The 21,725-nt window shown below is 39.5% G+C and overlaps 1 protein-coding gene across 1 annotated transcript in view; it reads left to right on the forward strand.

Annotated features, from left to right (window-relative positions):
- sema3d (sema domain, immunoglobulin domain (Ig), short basic domain, secreted, (semaphorin) 3D) overlaps positions 1–21,725 on the forward strand; it is a 112,420-nt gene that overhangs the window by 22,855 nt on the left and 67,840 nt on the right. The window contains exons 2-3 of the mRNA XM_034176631.1: positions 3,643–3,886; positions 18,233–18,393. Coding sequence (XP_034032522.1) covers positions 3,679–3,886; positions 18,233–18,393 — 369 coding nt within the window. The 5' untranslated portion in view covers positions 3,643–3,678. The remainder of the gene's footprint in view (positions 1–3,642; positions 3,887–18,232; positions 18,394–21,725) is intronic.

Here is a 21,725-nt window from a genome sequence, read left to right on the forward strand (position 1 = left end):
CAGTTAACTGAAAAGTTATCTTTTATGAAGCTAAACTGACAAACTACCCAAAAAATTATCAGAAGCTACAGCTAACCGATAACTTTCAGTATTGTCTCCGGGACACTTGCAACTACTAGCAAGCTGGTTTTGAATTTTAACACCACAATCGCTTCTGGTAGCATCAAAGGTGACCATAAACCCAAATAATGAGTCAGCACTTCTGTCTTTGTGTGTCCTGCCCACTGCTGGAAGCTCCTGTTTACTACATATTTTACAGCATTGAACCAGCTGAAAGGAGCTAAGTTAAACTCTACACACAGGAAAAAACAAGTCATTATTCCTTAACAGAATATAGCAGTGCCGCTGTGAAGCAGAGGTCTTGGAAAATAAAATGGTTTTGACTTTTTTTTGATTTATAAATTAAATTAATCCAGTTAGAATAACTCCATTAATGTCAGTTCTGCCATTTGTGCAAAGTTAAAATATAACACATATCTTTTAATTTTAAATAATGCACTAATTCTGAAGTTTTGTAACAACAAACACAGGCAGATGCCAAAGGGATTATGGGTAAATGAGCCTCCGCTAACACTGATAGGTTGACTCATTCATTCTATGTAAAAACCAACACGTTAATGTGAGGTGTGCGTTGCTGATTACATACAAATGTTCTTTTGTAAAATATGCCTTTTTTTTATTTGTAAAAAAAAGGCATATTTGCAAAAGCCAAAAAGTCAAGTTCTGATTAGACAACCTTCTGATATAACCAGGGTCACAATAAATAGAACACTGCCATCTACTGGCGCCCAGATGCTTTGATCCTGACCCACAATCCTTTGCATGCCAGCGAGTTGCTGCGATTTAAATAGCACAGACAGAAAACACAACGACAATTGTAAATGAAGATTATACAACTAAAATGTACATTTTTATTCCTTTTCATCAGCTGTGGCAAGAGGCTGCAGCAACTCTCTGGCATGCAAAGGATTATGAGATATCTCAATACTTAAGGTGAATTCTGCCATGAACACTACTGGCCAGAAGATGGCAGTAGAGACTGTAAAAACCTACCTAAACAAATATTCCAAATAAATACTCTGTCTGATACATCTAAGATGTGTGGAATTTAATAAACGCAAACTGAATTTCAGACATCTTATATGTTACTCTGGAACAAAGATGACAGACAGCACTGAAAAAAGTGAAACACAGTGCACTTCATTCAACGTACTTATTTACATTGGTCTAATGGAAAATTGTGGTTTCCAGTTTAAATCTGCTGGAATCACTTTACAAAATCATAAATATACATTGTGAGAAACAAAAAAAAAAATTAGCTGTAACAAATTACATCAATTTTTTTAAGTTGATCCACAGTAGCATTTTTTTTCACTGAGTGTTTGACATAAGCACGATGTTAAAAAGCAAACAGGAAGCAAATGCAGCTCACGATTCCAAATGAAATAATGGAGAAGCAACCTGAGCTTTTTCTGGCATTTGTACATAAAACAGACACAATAACAATGTCTATAAACTCAGACAATATATTCACAAGAGTTTTAGGCACAATATACAAAGGGTTTAATGCTGTTGTCTGTGTGGAGCCTGATCAGAGCGTCTCAAATGCATTTCTCCTGTCGTGAATGTGCTGATATGACCCATAATGCACTGTGTGGAGACAGCATATCCACACTAAAACCTTCAAAATTAGTGCATTACTTTAAAACTAAAACATATATCTGATAATTTCACTTTATAAAACTTCAGACGTGACATTAATTTAAATAACTTGTCCGAAATTAGTTTTGGTTGAAATTTTAACCATAAGATAAAACTGTATGTCTCTGAATGACTTGGGTGATATTGCCAGCAAATCAGTATGGGGTCAAAAGAAATGATTGTTTTTTCTTTTGCTTTCTTTCTTTTTTATGATCAGTTCTCCTTTGCCTACAGAGGATAGAGCAGTTTCTCCTAGAACTAGCTCTCCCCTGTTTGCAGAGGATAGAACTGTACATCTACTACAAAATATTTAACAGGTAGGTACTTAAATGTTTGATGTCAGACTTCATAAATGTTTGTAACTGTTAAGCTTTGTTCACCATGCCTGCAAAAAATATGTTAGCGGTCTAAAAATTATCAGAACAAAATTTATCAGAAGATAATTAGTTTGCTGATAGTTTTCAAATGATCTGAAAAGTTAATTTGATAATGAAAACATTAGCAGAACTGTGCCCACCACTGCTGAAACTATAGCTGACTAAGCACTTTGTGCAACGACTAATGTCACAAAATTAGTCAACTGAGTTTATCCATCTAAACAAGATTAGATTGCTTTATGAAACCGGGCCCAGGTCTCCCTTGCAAAAGAGATCTCAAACTCAATGGGACTAGCCTGGTTAAATTTAAAAGTTGTTTCGTAGTCCTTTATGGATCAGTCAAAATTTCCAACAGTTTGTCTGAGTTCACAGGCTGCAGTGTTTGAGATCACATTTAGTAATTAAGTCTGACATTGTTATCATATTACGCTGCTTGATGGATGTTGATTTTAGCTGTAGTGGAAGTAAGAGAAAGAAAGAGGTGGAGCAGTTAAGCCTGAGGGGGAGAACGTGCATTTTTCTGATGCCTTCGTTAATTTTCTCATGATTGATTTTCTAGTTAATTAGTAGCTTGATGACTGCGGAATGTGCACTTTATCTGATCCAAACTCAGCAGCAAGTTGTCAGTTTGGTAAACTAATGCAATGGAGGACCGAACTGTAAGTAATGTGATTATATAGTAATGATAGGTTATAAAACAGGGCGGTTTGCTTGAGGGCAGTGCAAAAATACAACCAGTACTCAGCATGCACATAGAAACCAAGCTTTATTGTAGCTTTTGACACCAAGCAGGTGTGAGTCGCCACAGGTGCTAACATGCATCAGCAGATAGAACTTTTTTTTTATGTGCTTGCACATAAACGACCTGTATTTCAATTATTCATGAATTACTGCAAGTGCTGTTTGGTTTCTGTATAAAAATGAATGTAAAATATAAAATGTGTATCAGTTGTGTTTCCATAACTGCCAAAGCCAACACTATCTTTCATTATCAGCCTCAGTGACAACACTATGTCCTACACACCACTGACCCAAAAAGCAGCGATTGTTGTCCTGCTCCACTGTTTAGTATCACTGCTCACGTTCTACTGTGTCACAATGTCTCCTCATGTCTACATCACTCTTTATTTCACAGTGAAGTCCAAGGTCCATTTATTTCTAGGTATAAAGGAGATGCTGACAGGATCATCAGCCAATACTAAAACCTAATGTAGAGGATCATTTAGTACAGAGTTAAATCAGTTATCCATGAGAAAAGAAGATTAAAGACACCTGAATAGACATGACTGGCTGAAAGAGAGCAGAATGTCACTTTTTTGTTTCCTTGACCTTTGTTTCGAGCAAACAGATTTTAAGGCAACATAAAAGGAAAGCCAGTGATGGGTAACAGCTGATTTAGGGTGGGTAAAGAAGGGGGGCAGACATGCCTGTGGGGCTCCATGGTGAAACAGTTGAATAGCCCTCATAGAAACATGTGCACACGTCCTGCGTGAGGTTTGACTTGGCAACAGATACTTGGAATAATTGCTCCTCCCTGCCTGACACTGCACCGGTCTCCTTCCAGGGGTTAGGAGACAGGAGAGAGACTCCTCTACGCACCATGAGGAAAGAAGACTTTGACAATCAGAGGTTGGATGAAGTTGGGCCTTTGTGCTGCATGTCTGGTAGTAATTATGGAAGTAAAGGGAAGAGGATTAAGGTGCTGTCCTACCCATTGGGCACATTGGTGGGATTGGTGCTGTTGGTCATCCTCCCGCTTGGAGAAACCATAAAACAAAGTGTCCCTAGGGTCATACTCAGCTACAGAGGTAAGAGCTCCAAAATGTTGTGATGATGTATACTACTGTTGACTTTCATACTTTGAACATAATCACAGATCTTTGAGAGTAGACATTAGGTTGTTCCAAATAATTATTATGTGGAAAGAGAGAAAATTTTCTCTTAACGAGAATGTTGCTTCGCTTTCATTCGCTTTTACTGTCATCTGCAAAAACAAGACTACACTGAAAAAAGAGAATGTTTGAACCAACTTAAAAAAGTGTTACAATTTGTAAAAACCTGAATGAATTAAGTTGTTTGAACTTAAGTTTGTAAGTTAAAGTTGATTTAACATTTTTTTAAGTTGGTTCAAACATTCTTTTTTTCAGTGTACATGATGCTGTTGCATCTATGTGATGGTGTTTCATCCACGGTTGGGTATTAGAATGTCTAAAACCTGTTTTCCCTAGGATGCCAGCAAAAACCTGTCTAAAACAAGTGTTAGCCAGTTTAGGACATCTAAAACTGGCAACAACCTATGAAGTCCTGGTATAGACATATTTAAAAGTCAAATACTCAGTGTGTACGTCTTATTTGATGTACTACCATTTGCACCTGTTGTTTGATAACTGTTGACTGGTCTACAGGTTAATTATAATGTGGCAAAGAAAATGGATAATATGCCAAAAACCTTAGGTGGGTGGCAAAGTATAGAGAATTTGGGTCATAGGGAGGGGGCAAATTGGCACAATATTATCATGCAAATTCAGTGATAACACTTATATTAGAATGTCTTATTAAATCCTTTTTTTTTCATAATTGCTAACATTCCAATCTGATTTACTCCAAGTATGATATGTAAGAAATTACCAAATGAAACTTGTAATCCTAAATGATGATGTACTCAAGGTGTATGAGCACATGTGTCTGCTTTGCAGAACCAAGTAAAACTGATTTTTGTTGTCACATTAGTCCATGTTTACCGAAGGATCACACCTCTTTCAAAGTAGGTAAGTAATTCCCTTTGCCTTCTCTCTTGTTTTCACTCAGTTCAATTTCAATTTATTTCATTTACATAGCCCCATATCACAACAAAGCTGCCTCAAGGCGCTTCACACAAGTAAGGTCTAATTTTACCAACCCCCAGAGCAAGCACATAGGCGACAGTGGTAAGGAAAAACTCCCTCTGATCATTTGAGAAAGAAACCTCAAGCAGACCAAACTCGAAGGGGTGACCCTCTGCTTGGGCCATGCTACCGACACAATTGCTGGTGGATGGAGGCCTGCAGGAAAAGACACCCACTCCCACTTCTGGATGGAGCCGCACCTCAAACAGAGAGAAAAAGAAACAGAATCAGGTGGCAGAAAGACAACAAATACAGTATAATTTGTCAGCATTAAGCAACAAGAAAAACATAAGAAATACTAAGGTGATCGCCAGGCACTAGCCCTAGATAAAGTTCACTCGGTGTGGCTACAGCAGATCTGAGGTGCATCTTCATGTTGATTTGGCACAAGGTTTACACCGGATGCCTGTTAAGCAAGTCCAAAAATTTTCAACAAGTTTGAGGTCTGGGCATTGGGAAGGCCATTCCAGAAGCTTAATGTTTGCCTGCTTTATCCAACCCACAACCAGTTTTGATGTATGTTTAGGATCATTGTCTTGTTGGAACACCCAACTGTGGCCATGTTTCAACCATCTAGCTGTTGGTTAGAGGTGACATTAAAGAATTTGGAGGAAGCCCTCCTTCTTCATTATTTCATCCATTTTCTACAATGCCCAGTACCACTGGCAGCAAATCAACTTCAGACCATGATGCTGCCACTATCATGCTTGACACTTTACAAGCACTTTACGGAACCACTTCACAATGATGCCTCACATTCACCCATTCATGCACACAAACAGATGTAAACATGCCACCATGCAAGGCATTCAACTGCACATTGGTAGCAACTTGGGATTAAGGGCCTTGACCAAGGGTCCTGAGGCAGTCTGACAGGGATTTGAACCAAGGATCATTTGGCCTCAAGCTCACTGCTATAACCTATAACATCATCTCTCCAACCTACCCCAAAAAGAGTTACTTCAGCCCTGAGATGTATACTCATGTCACTGGTATTTGACCCCACCTAATGCCAAATCAAGTCAAGTCTAGCAACATGTGCTGGTGCTGCGCTTCATCCTATCTGCAGCACCACAGAATTGTCTTGTGACCTTATGGCAACCACCCAGGTAGACAATGGGTCCATCTATCTGCCACAGCCAGCAGAAACATGGGTGTCCCATTGGCTTTCCCATCTATTGGGGTTCTCAACACTCTCCACTGGATTGTGCACAGACAAACACACCACATAGCCAAAATGTTGAAGGTGGCCTTCCCTCACAATGGAAGTAATACTCCTCATCTTAGTCTCCCCAAGTAACTTTTGACACAAAGTCATTCCAGCGGTACCCAAAGATCATCCAAACAGACCTAGTGCCAAAACTGTGGGACACTAATATAACCAGTGACCTAAGGCAATGGATGGATATATTCATTGCCTTAGGTCGCTGGTTATATTAGTGTCCCACAACTATACAGCAAGACGGGTAGCACCAGGACCCAGAAGACTTGGACCTTCATTCTCCAGCAAAGATATTGGCATCACCAAACACCTCTGTCCAGCGACCTCATGACTCCATAAGCACCTCTCAGTCTCAAAGGCAGAGGACCCAGATGAATATGACACGCAAAACTCTATACTGTGAATATAAGACAACTCATTTTTTCAAATGTATTTCCTTATTTTCAGAACAGTATGATTTTATTTACCCAAGTTCACACTTTCCGTTTAATTGTACTTTTGATGTCCACAAAATGCCTTGTGTATTTTTTTTTTTTTGTGAAAGATGAACAAAGTCTTAATCCTTTCATTGTCATAAATATTCACTCTATAAACCTGTTCAGATGCTGTGGGTTTTGAAAAGTAAATGTTGACAGTGATAACATGGCAAATATTTGTCTTTAAGAAAATGCACCTTGATGCCCCGTGGCCACAGCAGTCGGGTGGAGATGGTCGCATTCTGCCTGGGCAGCGCACACTGTGTCCATGTGTTTGGCTTTGAATATACGGAGTCTGTGTGCACTGTGCCACCAGGGAAAAGTTAAATTATTTCTCCCTGAAAACCCATTCTAAATCATGTGCAAACCTCGCTTCAAAGCCTTCATCTTTCATGTTGTGTGTCAGCTTCAAGAAACCACACAAATGAAGTTCAGTGCTCCATAAAACTGAATCCCCACTGCGACCCAAAAGTAAACTCACTCTGACTTCAAACTCCTGAACCTCTCTCCTGGATAACAGCTTCCAAAGTCTAGTAGGTCTTGAAATAGATGCACATTTATGTCCAACATAAATATGTGTAAGTACTGTCAGGAATAATGATTGCTGGGAACAGTGTTTACTCAGCAGGTCAGTGTTTAACTCCACAGTTTGTCTTATTGCATGTTTGTGCAGCAGTTAATAAAACGAAGCACTTCATTTTTTCATGTGGGACTGAAATATAGTGCGTGCATAGATCTAAGACGACTGTATTTTTCAATTTTGCACCTGGGTTTGTCACATGACCACAACCGACTGATCTGTATGTCTGACCGTTCGAGGGGACGGCCGTCTGACTCCCTAATGCCCGTGTCTGGTTCTCTCCACCAGGATGACTGAAGCAAAGAATAATTCATCAAAAGCAACATCATCCCCATTTCAGTGCACATGACGTGCACGCATGACACCGTGTCATCCATGCACGCTGTTGAAAAGCAATACTGCCCAGCAGTGAGCGCTCTTCAAACATTGCATCGCTCACTCAAGCCATGGACGCATAGTGACTGAAGGGGGAAGTGATCAAAGTGAAAGCATGCCTGACTCAAGCAAAAAATAAAAAAGTGCAAGCATGCAGAAAACACATCAGTAATCATATTTACATTCAGCTGTAATCAAAACATAAGAAATCTACCCTTCCATATATTATCATTATGTGGGTCATGGAGAATAAGCTCTGAGTATTTATCCCTGGAAACAGCAGTGTGAAGTGGCTCAGAGTCTACAACTCCCATTGGATGGGACACCATTCCATAAAAGAATACTTAATTCCCCAACCAAGGCCAGAACCAATTTACATCTGGGTGGACTAGGACAATGTAGAGCCACTGTCTTGTCCAAGGACACAGATGGATAGTCTGAAAAACAGATTGGAACCAAGCCCAACCCTTCTATTGGTTGTCCAACTCTAATCTCACAGACATATGAATTTAGCTACTTTAGAATATTTATCTACTGGAGAGGTGATGGTCTAGTTGTTAAGCAGTGGCCTTCAGACCAGAGAATCCTTGGTTCAAACCCCATTCTGGCTAGACAATCACTATGAACCCTCGGGCAAGGTTCTTAATCTCCAAATTGCTCCTGGTGTGTAGTGAGCACCTTGCATTGCAGCACCCTGACATTGGTGTGTGTCTTTGTGAATGGGTGAATGTTAGGCATCATTGTAAAGTGCTTTGAGCTTCTGCTATAGATGGAAGAGCACTATAAAAAATGCAGGCCATTTACTGTCCACACTGCTGACTTGGCATGTTCTCATCATGCAGCTTTGGTCACTAGTTTGAATACTTTAATATTGTATATCCTCAAATGCTAAGTTTGATTCAGATACTTTTAAGTTGCCCCCCGTCCTCCCCTCCACACACACATACAGACATTTTTTTTTAATAACTATGTGATAATACCAGTGCCCCAGGGTTAAACCAATCTGCCATTTCACTCCGATGTCTTTAACCTTCACCCAGATGATTGACTTCTGGCTGACCTTGCTAGGGCAATTCTGGAATCCATTTAAGTTCAAGGCTCAAGGTTCAAATTATTTGCCATTTCAACCATATAAATAAAAAAAAAACATACAGAGAATCTAAATTGTGTTTCTTGGACCATTTAAAAATCCAACACACCAAGAAATAAAGTTAAAATACAATTAAGATGTGGTTAAAAATACAGTATGAGGAGACGACTACGCATACTCATGAAGTGCAGTCAGGTACTTTCGTAAAAAAAAACAAACAAACAAAGAAACTTGTGATTAAAATGAGTAGATTCAATTAAATTACTAGACTGCAGATGGCAGAGAGTTAAGCAGTCTTATGGCCTGAGCAAAGAAATTATTACACAACCTGACAGGCCCTGTTTTGACAGAGCAAAACCTCCTGCCAGATGGCAAAAGATAGAACAGGGTGTGAGAGTGTCTGAAAGGGGACTCAGTCACCTCCATGTCCTCCATGGAGGGGATTGAGATCCCATTGACCTTTTCAGCCATCCTACCAACATGTGTCTTCCTATCTCAGACAAACAACAATTTCCTAACCAAAATGTGATACAGCTCATCGGGATACATGCATGTGTGCCACATTTGGTCCAAAGTGGGCTGAAAATTAAGTTTCTTGATTTAATTATTTAAGGGCAATTTTGGGGGTCAACCTTCATTGATCCACCAAGTTTGGTCAAAATCATCAAAAGGACCTGGGTCAACAAACAGACAGGCAGGCATGACCTTGACCCCAGTGACTGACTTTTGGCAAATTTGATCTCAGTTACTGAACACACCTACCAATTGTCACACACATCAAAATTAGTGGAAATTAGTCAATGTCCCTGTGGGGAGTAGGGAAACAAATAGAAACATCTTGCTCAAATTATAGAATGATGTATAGCACAATTTAATACTATGTTTCAACAATTTCATTATCTCCATTTCATCACCGGAGGTAGGTAAGACAGAATATAGGCAAACTAGCAACATAGTGAGGTTTGACTGACTGACTAACAGAAGATAAGAGAACTGGAGATGATCAGGTAATATAGAATGTAGGAAAGGAAGCAGGTGTGTCTTGGGCTGTGAAAATAGGTAATAACTCAAGGAGAGACACACTGTGAGAGATGACACACTGTAAAAAATAAAATTCCATTGCTTTTACAAAAAAAAAAAAAAAAACAGCTGTGGCTACCCAAATAATTCTGTAAAAAAAAATACTGTAAATATATATATAAATACCTCAACAAAAGATACTGCAAATTTACAATGTAAAACCATAGTAATTTGCCAAAAATTGTACTGCGAGAATAGGGTATGGACAGTCTTGAATTTTGGATATTTTGTTTATTAAGCAAGCAAACTAACTGCTTACGCCATCTATCACACAGTCTGAAAATGTAATGAATTACAGAATTTGTTTTATTCTATTAATATACTGCATATAGACTACTCAATTCTAAACAGACATTTTCAAAATTCCTCATATTAACATGCTTTGTACAAATGCAGTAAATATATGTTAATATGGCAATATGATGTAGGATTCATCATATTTTCAGAGTAGTCCTGACAGTGTGACAGCACAGTAGTGCAACTAATAAATATGCCAAGCAAAACACCCCAGCTTTGAGAAGCCATGTTACTAAAACCAGATCAACATGTGGACCCCCTGCCAAACCTCCTGTGGTGGCCCAAAGCAAAATGGGAACAGCACAACAAAATCTCATTGAATGGGATTCAATGTACAATAAGTAACAACTCCATTTAAATTCTACTGTAGTAATTAAGTTTAAAACAGCATAATAATGTTAAATTGGCAAAAAAGGCTGGTTTAAAATGTAATATTATTTTGTAAATTTCAACAGCTTTATACTGTAAGAATTTAAAGGTTGTTCTGTAAAGGTGTGTACATATTTTACTGTATTTTTTCCAGAATTATTCAAGCAACCACAGCTGCCGTGATTTTTTCCCCTGTAAACACTACAGTTCTTTTTACAATGTATCAACAAAGTGTTCCGCAATGAATTCTAGCAAATCTAGCAGAAAACATTCAATATTAAAACTCAGTGGAGTCAGTTGTTGAGTTCAAATGAACCACAAGTCATGGTGATCAGCATGTCTTTCTACGCACACAAAGGTGTCTTCACTTCACAAACACTGGACAAAATGCTGATGTTTAAACACAACTTTCAACTAAAGCAACACTGCAGACATACGATGAAACCAAGTCCTGACGTGAGCCTCTCTGCTCACTTGTTCTCAGCACTGTTGACACATGCAATGTATGACAACTGGAATGTCCAATAATCCTGAATGTATTAGGGCACACAAAGCAGATACTGATCCTTGAAGAACAAAAACACCTCTACCAGCCTCTACCACTGATACCTGGGGCGTGTTTCACAAAGTTGAGGCAGCAAAATGGGTGAAAAAGTGTAGAATATTGATTTCTTCCTCCGCTGTCACCAGCCTTTCAGGTCACGGTGATGGAGTGCTCTCTTAAAGGTGAGCAATGTCACATTTCTATTTGATACTTCTGACTCCATCAATTCTTTAGTTGGGATCCTGAAGTTCTTTTGGACCTTCCAGTCAAATGTTTGTTTATTCCTGTTTGTTAATTTTGGCCTTCTTCCTCAATGATGTAAAGTTTTTTTGATCATGTCAGGTCTAATTCCGCAGTCGCACCACACAACTGAACCACCCCAGGTCCTGGATAGCCACCACTCAGGCAGATTACCGGTCCATCCCCACTCCTTGAAAGTAGCCATGTGTATGTGTGACAGCTAGGTGAAATGTGGCCTTGGCCTCTATTTGCTGAGATCCTCAGCATTGAGAAATCTGCAACTTGGATGGTCCTCAGCTTTTTTGTACAATAGGATGTGCAGTTACGTTTCATGGTGGTTCTAAAGGAGATGCAGAATTGTGCCTTGGAAGCCTTGATTTTATTTTTTTGACTTTTTTGGTTCCTGCTCTTAAACACAATGATTCTACAGTTAGGCCCTTAAATGCACCCAGAGGTTCCCCAGTTAACTCCAAATTATTGTATTTAGTCATTCACAAATGTCTAGAAGTAATTTAATCAATTTGTGGAATATTTTGGAATGTTCCATGCCATTTAACAAGTCATTCATCTTAGTGTATGCAAACCTTGCCCCACTGAAACAATAGTGAATAAGGTAAGTAGTATAAATTCCCTGAGGATTATTGGTGCCACTACTTATATCCAGATTCCATAGCATGAAGTCAAAGACTGCTCCTGGACAGGATGCCACTCCGACACCCACTGCATTGCCAGCTACATACAAGCCAGCAGTCGCCAATGTTGGCGGCAAGTGCTGGCGCATGTAGCACACCAATTGTGTTCGCTAACATGCCATGCACGTCTTCCATGTGAGAGGGGCTTTAGTGACTTACACATGCTGTTTGATAGAAAGGATTATGTGCAGAAAAGGAAAATTGTGCATGGATGTCTTTATCAAAGACTAAATTTCAAAATAACAAAAAAAAAAAAAATTAAATTAAAAAAACGTGCATTACACTCAGAGCTTTATATCTGTCTTGGGAAATTCTGCTGTTGATTTGTAACAGAGACAGATGTTTCAAATGAAAACATAAGGGAACTGGTTTTAACTGATAACTGTGTGTGTGTGTGTGTGTGTGTGTGTGTGTGTGTGTGTGTGTGTGTGTGTGTGTGTGTGTGTGTGTGTGTGTGTGTTGGGGGGGGTTCTGAGGGGTCATTGGAAGTCCTGGGCTGGATTACAATTGATAAAATGCAGATAATCACATGTACCCAGTGAGGAAAATATGCCGACCCCCTGCCCCCTGACATACACACACTCACGCACACACTCGTTCCTACACCCATGTTTGACAATCTGTGAATTTGCTATTCCTTGTGATATAAGACCACTGACAAAACATATCACATTGTATGTTAAAGGCAGAGGAATACTTTGCTTTTCCATACTTAAACAATGTGGCAGTCATCCCAACACAAAATTCATGGCAATATGTTTGCTACTCTGTTCTCTTTTCACTTCAAGGCAGAAGGTACAGTGCATCCAGAAAGTATTCACAGCACTTTATTTTTTCCACATTTTGTTATGTTACAGTCTTATTCCAAAATTGATGAAGTTATTTTGTTCCTCAAAATTCTACACACAATACCCCATAATGACAATGTGAAAAAAAAAGTTTGTGGTTTTTTTGGAATTTTTTTGTAAATTTATTAAAAAAAAAAAAAGCTAAGAAACCACATGCACATAAGAATTCACAGCCTTTGCTAAGAAGCTCAAAAGTGAGCTCAGGTGCATCCTGTTTCCACTCAATCAATCAATCAATCAACATTTATTTATAAAGCGCTTTACAGCACCGACTGGTGTCCAAAGTGCTTAACATTAAAAACACAAATTTACAAAAATAAAACACATATAAAATAAAATTTTAAAATTTTTTCATAAAAAAAAAGAACATAAAAATAACAGAACATGTCACCTCCCCACTAAGTGTTAAAAGCCAGTTTAAATAAATAAGTCTTTAACTTAGATTTAAAAAGTGCTAGGTCAGGAATACTATGTAACTCAAGAGGTAGCTCATTCCACAGTCTCGGGCCAGCTACCGCGAAAGCATGATCACCCCAGCATTTATATCTTGACCTTGGAACATCTAAGTAAAGCTGGCCAGATGCCCTTAATGTCCTACTGTAGGTGTGCAAAGTTAAAATTTCAGACAAGTAGGGAGGTGCAAGGCCATAAATAGCTTTAAAAACAAACATTAAAATTTTAAAATCAATTCTAAAACGAACTGGAAGCCAGTGGAGTGAGTACAGGACGGGCGTAATATGCTCACGTCTAAAAGTGTTTGTCAAAAGACGAGCAGCAGCATTCTGCACCAACTGGAGACGTGCAAGAGACGACTGATTAATGCCCGAATAAAGTGCATTACAATAATCAAGTCTGGAGCTGATGAAAGCATGAATGGCCGTCTCAAGATCACGTCTACTGAGAAAGTGCTTTATTTTAGCCAAAAGGCGAAGTTGGAAAAAAACTAGCTTTGACAACAAAGCTTTCCACTGATTCCACTGATCATCCTTGAGATGTTTCTGCAGCTTAATTGGAGTCCACCTGGGGAAAATTCAGTTGATTGGACATGATTTGGGAAAATACACACCTGTCTAAATAGAAGGTCAGCATGTCAGAGCACAAACCAAGTATGAAGTCAAAGGAATTGTCTGTAGACCTCCAAGACAGGAACCAGGCATTATCCCTACAGTGAAGCATGGTGGTGGCAGCATCATGCTGTGGGGATGTTTCTCAGCAGCAGTAACTGGGAGACTAGACAGGAATGAATGCAGCAATGTACAGAGACATCCTGGATGAAAACCTGCCTCAGAGCTCTTTTGACCTCTGTAAAACAATCAGAAAATAATTGTCTATCTTTGGTTCAGTGCAGTTTCTGTGGGTTGACTTGCTTTTCGAACCAGCTTTAAGTAACCTTTCAAGGAACTGCAGGTTTTGGCACTTCATTAGCTTAATTTTTTTAGCATTGAACGTTGTGCTTGGTTAAAAGATGACAATATTTATTCTGTTTTTGAGGTATCGTGTTAACAAACTGGTGGGGGTGCATTTATTCAATGATTTATCCATTCACATTTTGACCGCTTTCATCATTAACAACATATACGTCAGATTTGTGTTGTCTTATTTTGGGGAGGTAATCAAGAGCAGCTGAGCAGATTGAGGGTTACTACTTGGAAAAAAGGTGATGATTGCAATGTTAAGCAGCAACAGCTCGACAAACGTTTTCAAAAGAATTCATCGTGATCTCTGTTTAGAGAACAGATTAGTGCTAGCCAAAGGCTAGCAGGCTTAATCTCCCAGTCTGCTGTGAGCGTGATTTGTTGTGAAGGGGTGACAGATATGAGCCTGCGGGGGTGCTGTGTGTGAGCACGTGTATCGGTGGAGGTATTAACTAGGCTTGCTTGGTGTGGAGGGGTCCTCGAAGTTCAAATATTGAAGGTTAGCAACCTCTCCAGTCCTTCACACCAAGAGGGCAATCGGAGCATCAATCCTTTCACAATGACTCCCACAGGACTCCCCCATATTGAGTCATTGTTTATTCAAGACATGTTGCTTTACTGGTGGACTGAAAAGTGCCTGGTGATAGGAGAGATTTCCTCAGATCAAGGGGATCAAGAGGATGAAGGACACAGTACTGCTTTGAGAAGTTGGTTAAAGCTCTCACAAAAAAGTATCTTTATAACAGAGTTTGGAAACTATGTATTCAAAGACCAACTGCCACTTTTGGACAATGATGGAAACATATATTTCCACTGTGTTATATATTATTCTAAGTTGGTGGCAATGTGCAGTAGTGTATAAAACCATATACCAAATGAGTAACAGTTCTTTCCCTGCTTTTTATGGTCCTTTTATCCATTTCAGATACTGTATGCTGCACCTGCATCATGTTAAATGAAGATGAATATTTATATAAACCGTATGACTTTCTTTAGTTCACTTTACTTTACTTGTTTTACAACCCCAATTCCAATGAAGTTCAGACATTGTGTAAAATGTAAAAAAAAAAAAAAAAACAGAATGCAATGATTTGCAAATCCTCTTCAACCTATATTCAATTGAATACACCACAAAGACAAGATATGTTATGTTCAAACTGATAAACTTTAATGTTTTTGTGCAACTATCTGCTCATTTTTAAATGGATGCCTGCAACATGTTTCAAAAAAGCTGGGACAGTGGTATGTTTACCACTGTGTTACATCACCTTTCCTTCTAACAACACTCAATAAGCGTTTGGGAACTGAGGACACTAATTGTTGAAGCTTTGTAGGTGGACTTCTTTCCCATTCTTGCTTGATGTACAACTTCAGTTCAACAGTCTGGGGTCTCTGTCGCATTTTTTGCTTCATAACGCACCACACATTTTCAACGGGCAACAGGCTGGACTGCAGGCAGACCAGTCTAGTACCTGCACTCTTTTACTACGAAGCCACACTGTTGTCACACGTGCAGAATGTAGCTTGGCATTGTCTTACTGAAATAAGCAGGGACGTTCCTGAAAAAGACGTCGCTTGGATAGCAGCATGTGTTGCTCCAAAACCTGGATGTACGTTTTAGCATTGATGGTGTCATCATAGATGTGTAAGTTGCCCATGCCATGGTACTAACACACCCCCATACCACCACAGATGCTGGCTTTTGAATTTGGCGCCGGTAACAATCTGGATGGTCTTTTTTCTCTTTTGTCCAGAGGACACAATGTCCATGATTTCCCAAAACAATTTGAAACATGGATTCATCAGACCACAGCACACTTTTCCACTTTGCATCTGTCCATTTCAAATGAGCACGGGCCCAGAGTAGGTGGCAGTGTTTCTGGATGTTGTTGATGTATGGCTTTTGCTTTGCATGGTAGAGTTTTAACTTGCACTAGTCTATGTACAGTAATGACGAACTGTGTTAACTGAGCCCTCGCGGTAATATCCTTTACACAATGATGTCGGTTTTTAATGCAGTGCCACCTCTGAGATCAAAGGTCATGGGCATTCAATGCTGGTTTTCTGCCTTGCCGCTTACGTGTAGAAAGTTCTCCAGATTCTCTGAATCTTCTGATTATATTATGGACTGTAGATGATGGAATTCCTAAATTCCTTGCAATTGAACATTGAGAAACATTGTTCTTAAACTGTTGGACTATTTTTTACGCAGTTGTTCACTAAGTGGTGATCCTTGCCCCAATCTTTGCTTGTGAAGGACTGAGCCTTTTGCTGATGCTGCTTTTATACCCAATCATGACACTCACCTGTTTCCAATTAGGTGTTCTTTGAGCATTCATCAACTTTCCCAGTCTTTTGTTGCCCCGTCCCAACTTTTTTTAAAAGTGTTGCAGACATCCATTTCAAAATGAGCAAATATTTGCACAAAAACAAAAAAAGACTATCAGTTTGAACATTAAATATCTTGTCTTTGTGGCGTATTCAGTTAAATACAGGTTGAAGAGGATTAGCAATTCATTGTATTCTGTTTTTATTTACATTTTACACAATGTCTCAACTTCATTGGAATTGGGGTTATATTACTTCTGATGGCATTTTAAAAACATTCCCAATTAATTATGGGCCACTTTATACTTTATTACACATCACTCCAGGTTGATGCCCATTTTAAGCAACTTTACAGCAGAAATTAACAATGTTTACAGCCTGGCACAAAAAAAGTATGACAACTTTAAGCAGTTTTAAGCCATGACATTTTGAATAATGTGGGGCATTGTTGCTTTGCATGACAGCTTGTGTTCCAGCTCAAGGCAGCCACCTGCTTGCTGCTAACAGAAACTCCTGTGGCCCATATTTTATTTTCTGGCCATTTTATTACAAATAGGTGAGATAATATTACTTGCTCTGTGGTTAACTGGAAAATCGAGTTTAACGTCAGTGTTATTTTTGTGTATGCTAACACCGTAAGCACAAGTTAGCAGGTATCGATACCTTACTGGCGCTCCACTGACAGTGCCACTGTTACTGAGGCTTTATGTAGATATACATTTATAAATATTTTCAATTAAAATGTACAAAGTGTCCTGCTGGGCTTGTAGTGGGTTAAAGTGTGTAAAATTTCATTCTGCGCAACAAGCTACTCACATTCTTTTATAAATTTGCACCCCAGAATGGTTGCACACATGGCTGTGGGAAAAAAAATTTGGCTTGGGTGTGCTGCCGAAAACTCTCCTTCCAAGTCGACAAGATCACATCCAAAAAGGGTGACACACAATATTTGAAAAGCACAAAATTACATACAGCATACAACAATACAAATACAACATTTCATTTAAAACTCCTTCTGTGTGATAGGGCACAGACCTTTAGCATATCAACATATAGACATGACCAGCATCAACACATCAATAAATACGGGAAAAAAGGTCACCAAGTGTTGCAACTAACATAACAGATTCCATTATAGACTACAACATGGTACAATACTTACGCAGAATTGCTTAATATTGTCAAACACCATCAAACATTGCATTTTGTGTAAATAACACAACCCAATCTCACAACATTTTGTGATAGCCTCATGAAAAATAAATTAATCTACGTATGGTTTGTGATACCATCACAAAAAGTACATTTTCGTGATGGGAGCATTAAATGCGGCATGACACAGAGGCGGGATCTGGTAGGGTTAGGGGAAGTGAGAGGGTTAGCTCAGGGTTAGTGTTAGTTAGTGACGGGAGCATGAACAAAAAAATGTGACTTTGGGCTGAAATAACAACAGGGAAACAATTTTAAGTGTTTTTTATCTCTTGAATAATTTATTTTATTATATTTTTGTCATCTGGTGCTGCAGCACTGCAAGCACCCCCACATCCCATGGCTATGGCTACACATGCCAACTTTGATGCTTGTATGACAATTTCAGTGATTTTCTTCATGCTTTCTGTTACCTCACACACTGGTTTTCCAATTTCAAATGTAAGCTACATGCCCACATTGACCTCAAGATGTTCAATATTTATCTCTCTCCTTGTTTGTCAGATCTGTTACAAGCCAGCAGTGTATCTGTGTTTTTGGGCCCGTCTGATGGCCTTCATTCTCACACTCTGCTCTTGGATGAGGAAAGAGGTCATCTTCTTCTCGGCACTAAGGATCACGTCTACCTGCTTGACCCTGACAACCTGGCTAGAGGACCCAGAAAGGTAAATCACAAGGGCAATTGTCCATAACTGAGATCTGCAGAAGACATCTGTAAAATAACCTAAAGTGTTGCTGTAGGGCAGAAAATTGAAGTCAGTTGTAGTTTTGACCCTTCAAAGTGCATGCGGCAGTTAAAATCTCAAATTCAGGAAAACACTGGAAGACAAACATCCAGATCTGCACATATGCATGTTTTTGCTATTTGCCTTAAACAGCTAATGAGTATAAAGACAGTTATTTACCTCCTCCTGACCGAGTCGTGCCTCATATGGGATGATACAACTTATTTTTCCCCAGTGCTGGGAGGTCAATCTGTCATGTACTGTTTGAAAGAAGAGCTCACCTTTCAGTCACCGTGGCAGCCTGAAACTCTCTCTCTCTCAAAGTTATCACATTGCACACCACATTCACACATGCAAAATATGCACTTTTACCTAATTGCACATACAAACACACAAATGCACTTGGAGTAATGCCATATGTTAAAGTTTGTAGATGTGAGCGTGTGTTTATGCAGCTGAGGTTGATCCATGCACAGGACGACGTTATGTTTATTTGATCTTTATCTGCTGGTTTTAACTCTTAGTGTAGCTCTTAAACTGTTGCTTTGGTGGTGCCGTTTTGGTTTGGTGTTGATTTCAAAGAGATATCTACTAAGTGTCAACTTCTGTGGGCTCTAATGGGGCCAGGTCTTGAACATGATAACCAAGCACAGACGTACCTGAAATGGGACAGCGTGGTATTGTGTAGGAGTCAGAAAGATGGATTCATGCTGAGCAACACATTTTCAGGGGGAAAAAAAGAATGTGCTTGACAATACAGCAAAAAACTATTTCTCAATAAACATCCCACAAACAGAAAAACCAAAAATGAAATGTACTCTAACACAAAAAATAACCACCTCATTTTTGCATCTCTCTCTCTCTCTCTCTCTCTCTCTCTCTCTCTCTCTCTCTCTCTCTCTCTCTCTCTCTCTCTCTCTCTCTCTCTCTCTCTCTTTCTCTCTCTCTCTGTTGTTCTGTTTTGACCACTTCATTTCACACTTCTCTGCATTCTGGTTTTAATCCTAATTCTTACCCCTAACAATCCATGGCTTTGAACCAGAGACTTTATGTACCTGTGTCCAGTGGTGGGCACACTTCCAATAATCCGATAACAGATAATTATCGAAGATAATGTTTTCATTATCGGATTATCTTTTTAGATAACTTTAAAAACCATTATCTGACTAATTACGAGGTCTGTGAGAAAAGTAACGGACCTTTTTATTTTTTTCAAAAACTATATGGATTTGATTCATATGTTTTTACATCAGCCAAGCTTGAACCTTCGTGCGCATGCGTGAGTTTTTCCACGCCTGTCGGTTGCGTCATTCGCCTGTGGGCAGGCTTTGAGTGAGCTCTGCTCCACCCCTCTCGTCGTGGTTTCATTGCGAGGAAATGGCGGAATGATTTGGGCTTTTTTCCATCAGAATTTTTTCAGAAACTGTTAGAGACAAGCAGCTGGAAACCATTCGAAAAATGTATCTGGCTTTCGGTGAAAGTTTTACGGGCTTCACAGGGAATAAGGACTGTTACTACAGCTTTAAGGACGCCCCACAATGGCGCACGGCGCGCCGCGCTCCGAGCCGCCATCGAGAGGCAGAAAACACCACATAATTTTTAAAAGGATGGCTGTGTGGAGCCGGGACCGTCGTGAGCAATTTCTCTGGTTATCACAAGAGCTGGACATCAGCCATTTTCCAGCAGATTTCACTTTTAACAAGATATTTTGTCATGGAAAGCCACGCGGAGGCTTCGCGCATCAGGACCGATTCGCTGATCTAGCGAGACAAAGGAACACTTCTGTTTCGGAGTGTTAAAGGACAAGTTGGGACATGCCCAGCTCTCCACAATTTATCTTATACTCACTGGGTTGGTAAGCACTGAAAGCTGAGATAGGCATGTCCTAACTTGTCCCCTGGCACTCCGAAACGGAGGTGTTCACCGTTACACCCATATATAAAAGTGGAGATAAGTATCTATTCTCAAATTATAGACCTATATCTGTGTTATCTCAATTCTCAAAAATTTTAGAAAAACTATATACAGTATGGTTAGATCAGTACATTGAAAACTTCAAGATATTAAACGATAACCAGTATGGCTTCAGAAAAAATAGATCTACAACTTTAGCGTTAATTGATTTAGTGGAAGAAATAACAAATAATATTGATAAAAAGAAACATACAATGGCGATCTTCATTGACTTAAAAAAAGGTGTTTGATACTATTAATCACAACATATTATTCATAATATGTACCACATCGCACACATGGGCACTTACATGCCCATGTGTGCATGTAAGTGGATAAAATTGTTATATTATTAAGTCATATTGAATACAGGGAAACGTGCATGCATGCGTGGGCGCAGGTTGCCCACGGGTGCATGTATGTGGATAAAAAAATTATTATATCATCAAGTCTAATCGAATACAGGGAAATGTGCATGCATGCATGGGCTTGGGTGCCCATGGGTGCATGTATGTGGGTTAAAATTGTTATACTCAACAAAAATATAAACGCAACACTTTTGGTTTTGCTCCCATTTTGTATGAGATGAACTCAAAGATCTAAAACTTTTTCCACATACACAATATCACCATTTCCCTCAAATATTGTTCACAAACCAGTCTAAATCTGTGATAGTGAGCACTTCTCCTTTGCTGAGATAATCCATCCCACCTCACAGGTGTGCCATATCAAGATGCTGATTAGACACCATGATTAGTGCACAGGTGTGCCTTAGACTGCCCACAATAAAAGGCCACTCTGAAAGGTGCAGTTTTGTTTTATTGGGGGGGGGTTACCAGTCAGTATCTGGTGTGACCACCATTTGCCTCATGCAGTGCAACACATCTCCTTCACATAGAGTTGATCAGGTTGTCAGTTGTGGCCTGTGGAATGTTTGTCCACTCCTCTTCAATGGCTGTGTGAAGTTGCTGGATATTGGCAGGAACTGGTACACGCTGTCGTATACGCCGGTCCAGAGCATCCCAAACATGCTCAATAGGTGACATATCCGGTGAGTATGCCGGCCATGCAAGAACTGGGACATTTTCAGCTTCCAAGAATTGTGTACAGATCCTTGCAACATGGGGCCGTACATTATCCTGCTGCAACATGAGGTGATGTTCTTGGATGGCACAAAAATGGGCCTCAGGATCTTGTCACGGTATCTCTGTGCATTCAAAATGCCATCAATAAAATGCACCTGTGTTCTTCGTCCATAACAGACACCTGCCCATACCATAACCCCACCGCCACCATGGGCCACTCGATCCACAACACTG

This window comes from Thalassophryne amazonica, chromosome 8 (genome assembly GCF_902500255.1).
Source record: "Thalassophryne amazonica chromosome 8, fThaAma1.1, whole genome shotgun sequence".
Lineage (NCBI taxonomy): Eukaryota > Metazoa > Chordata > Actinopteri > Batrachoidiformes > Batrachoididae > Thalassophryne > Thalassophryne amazonica.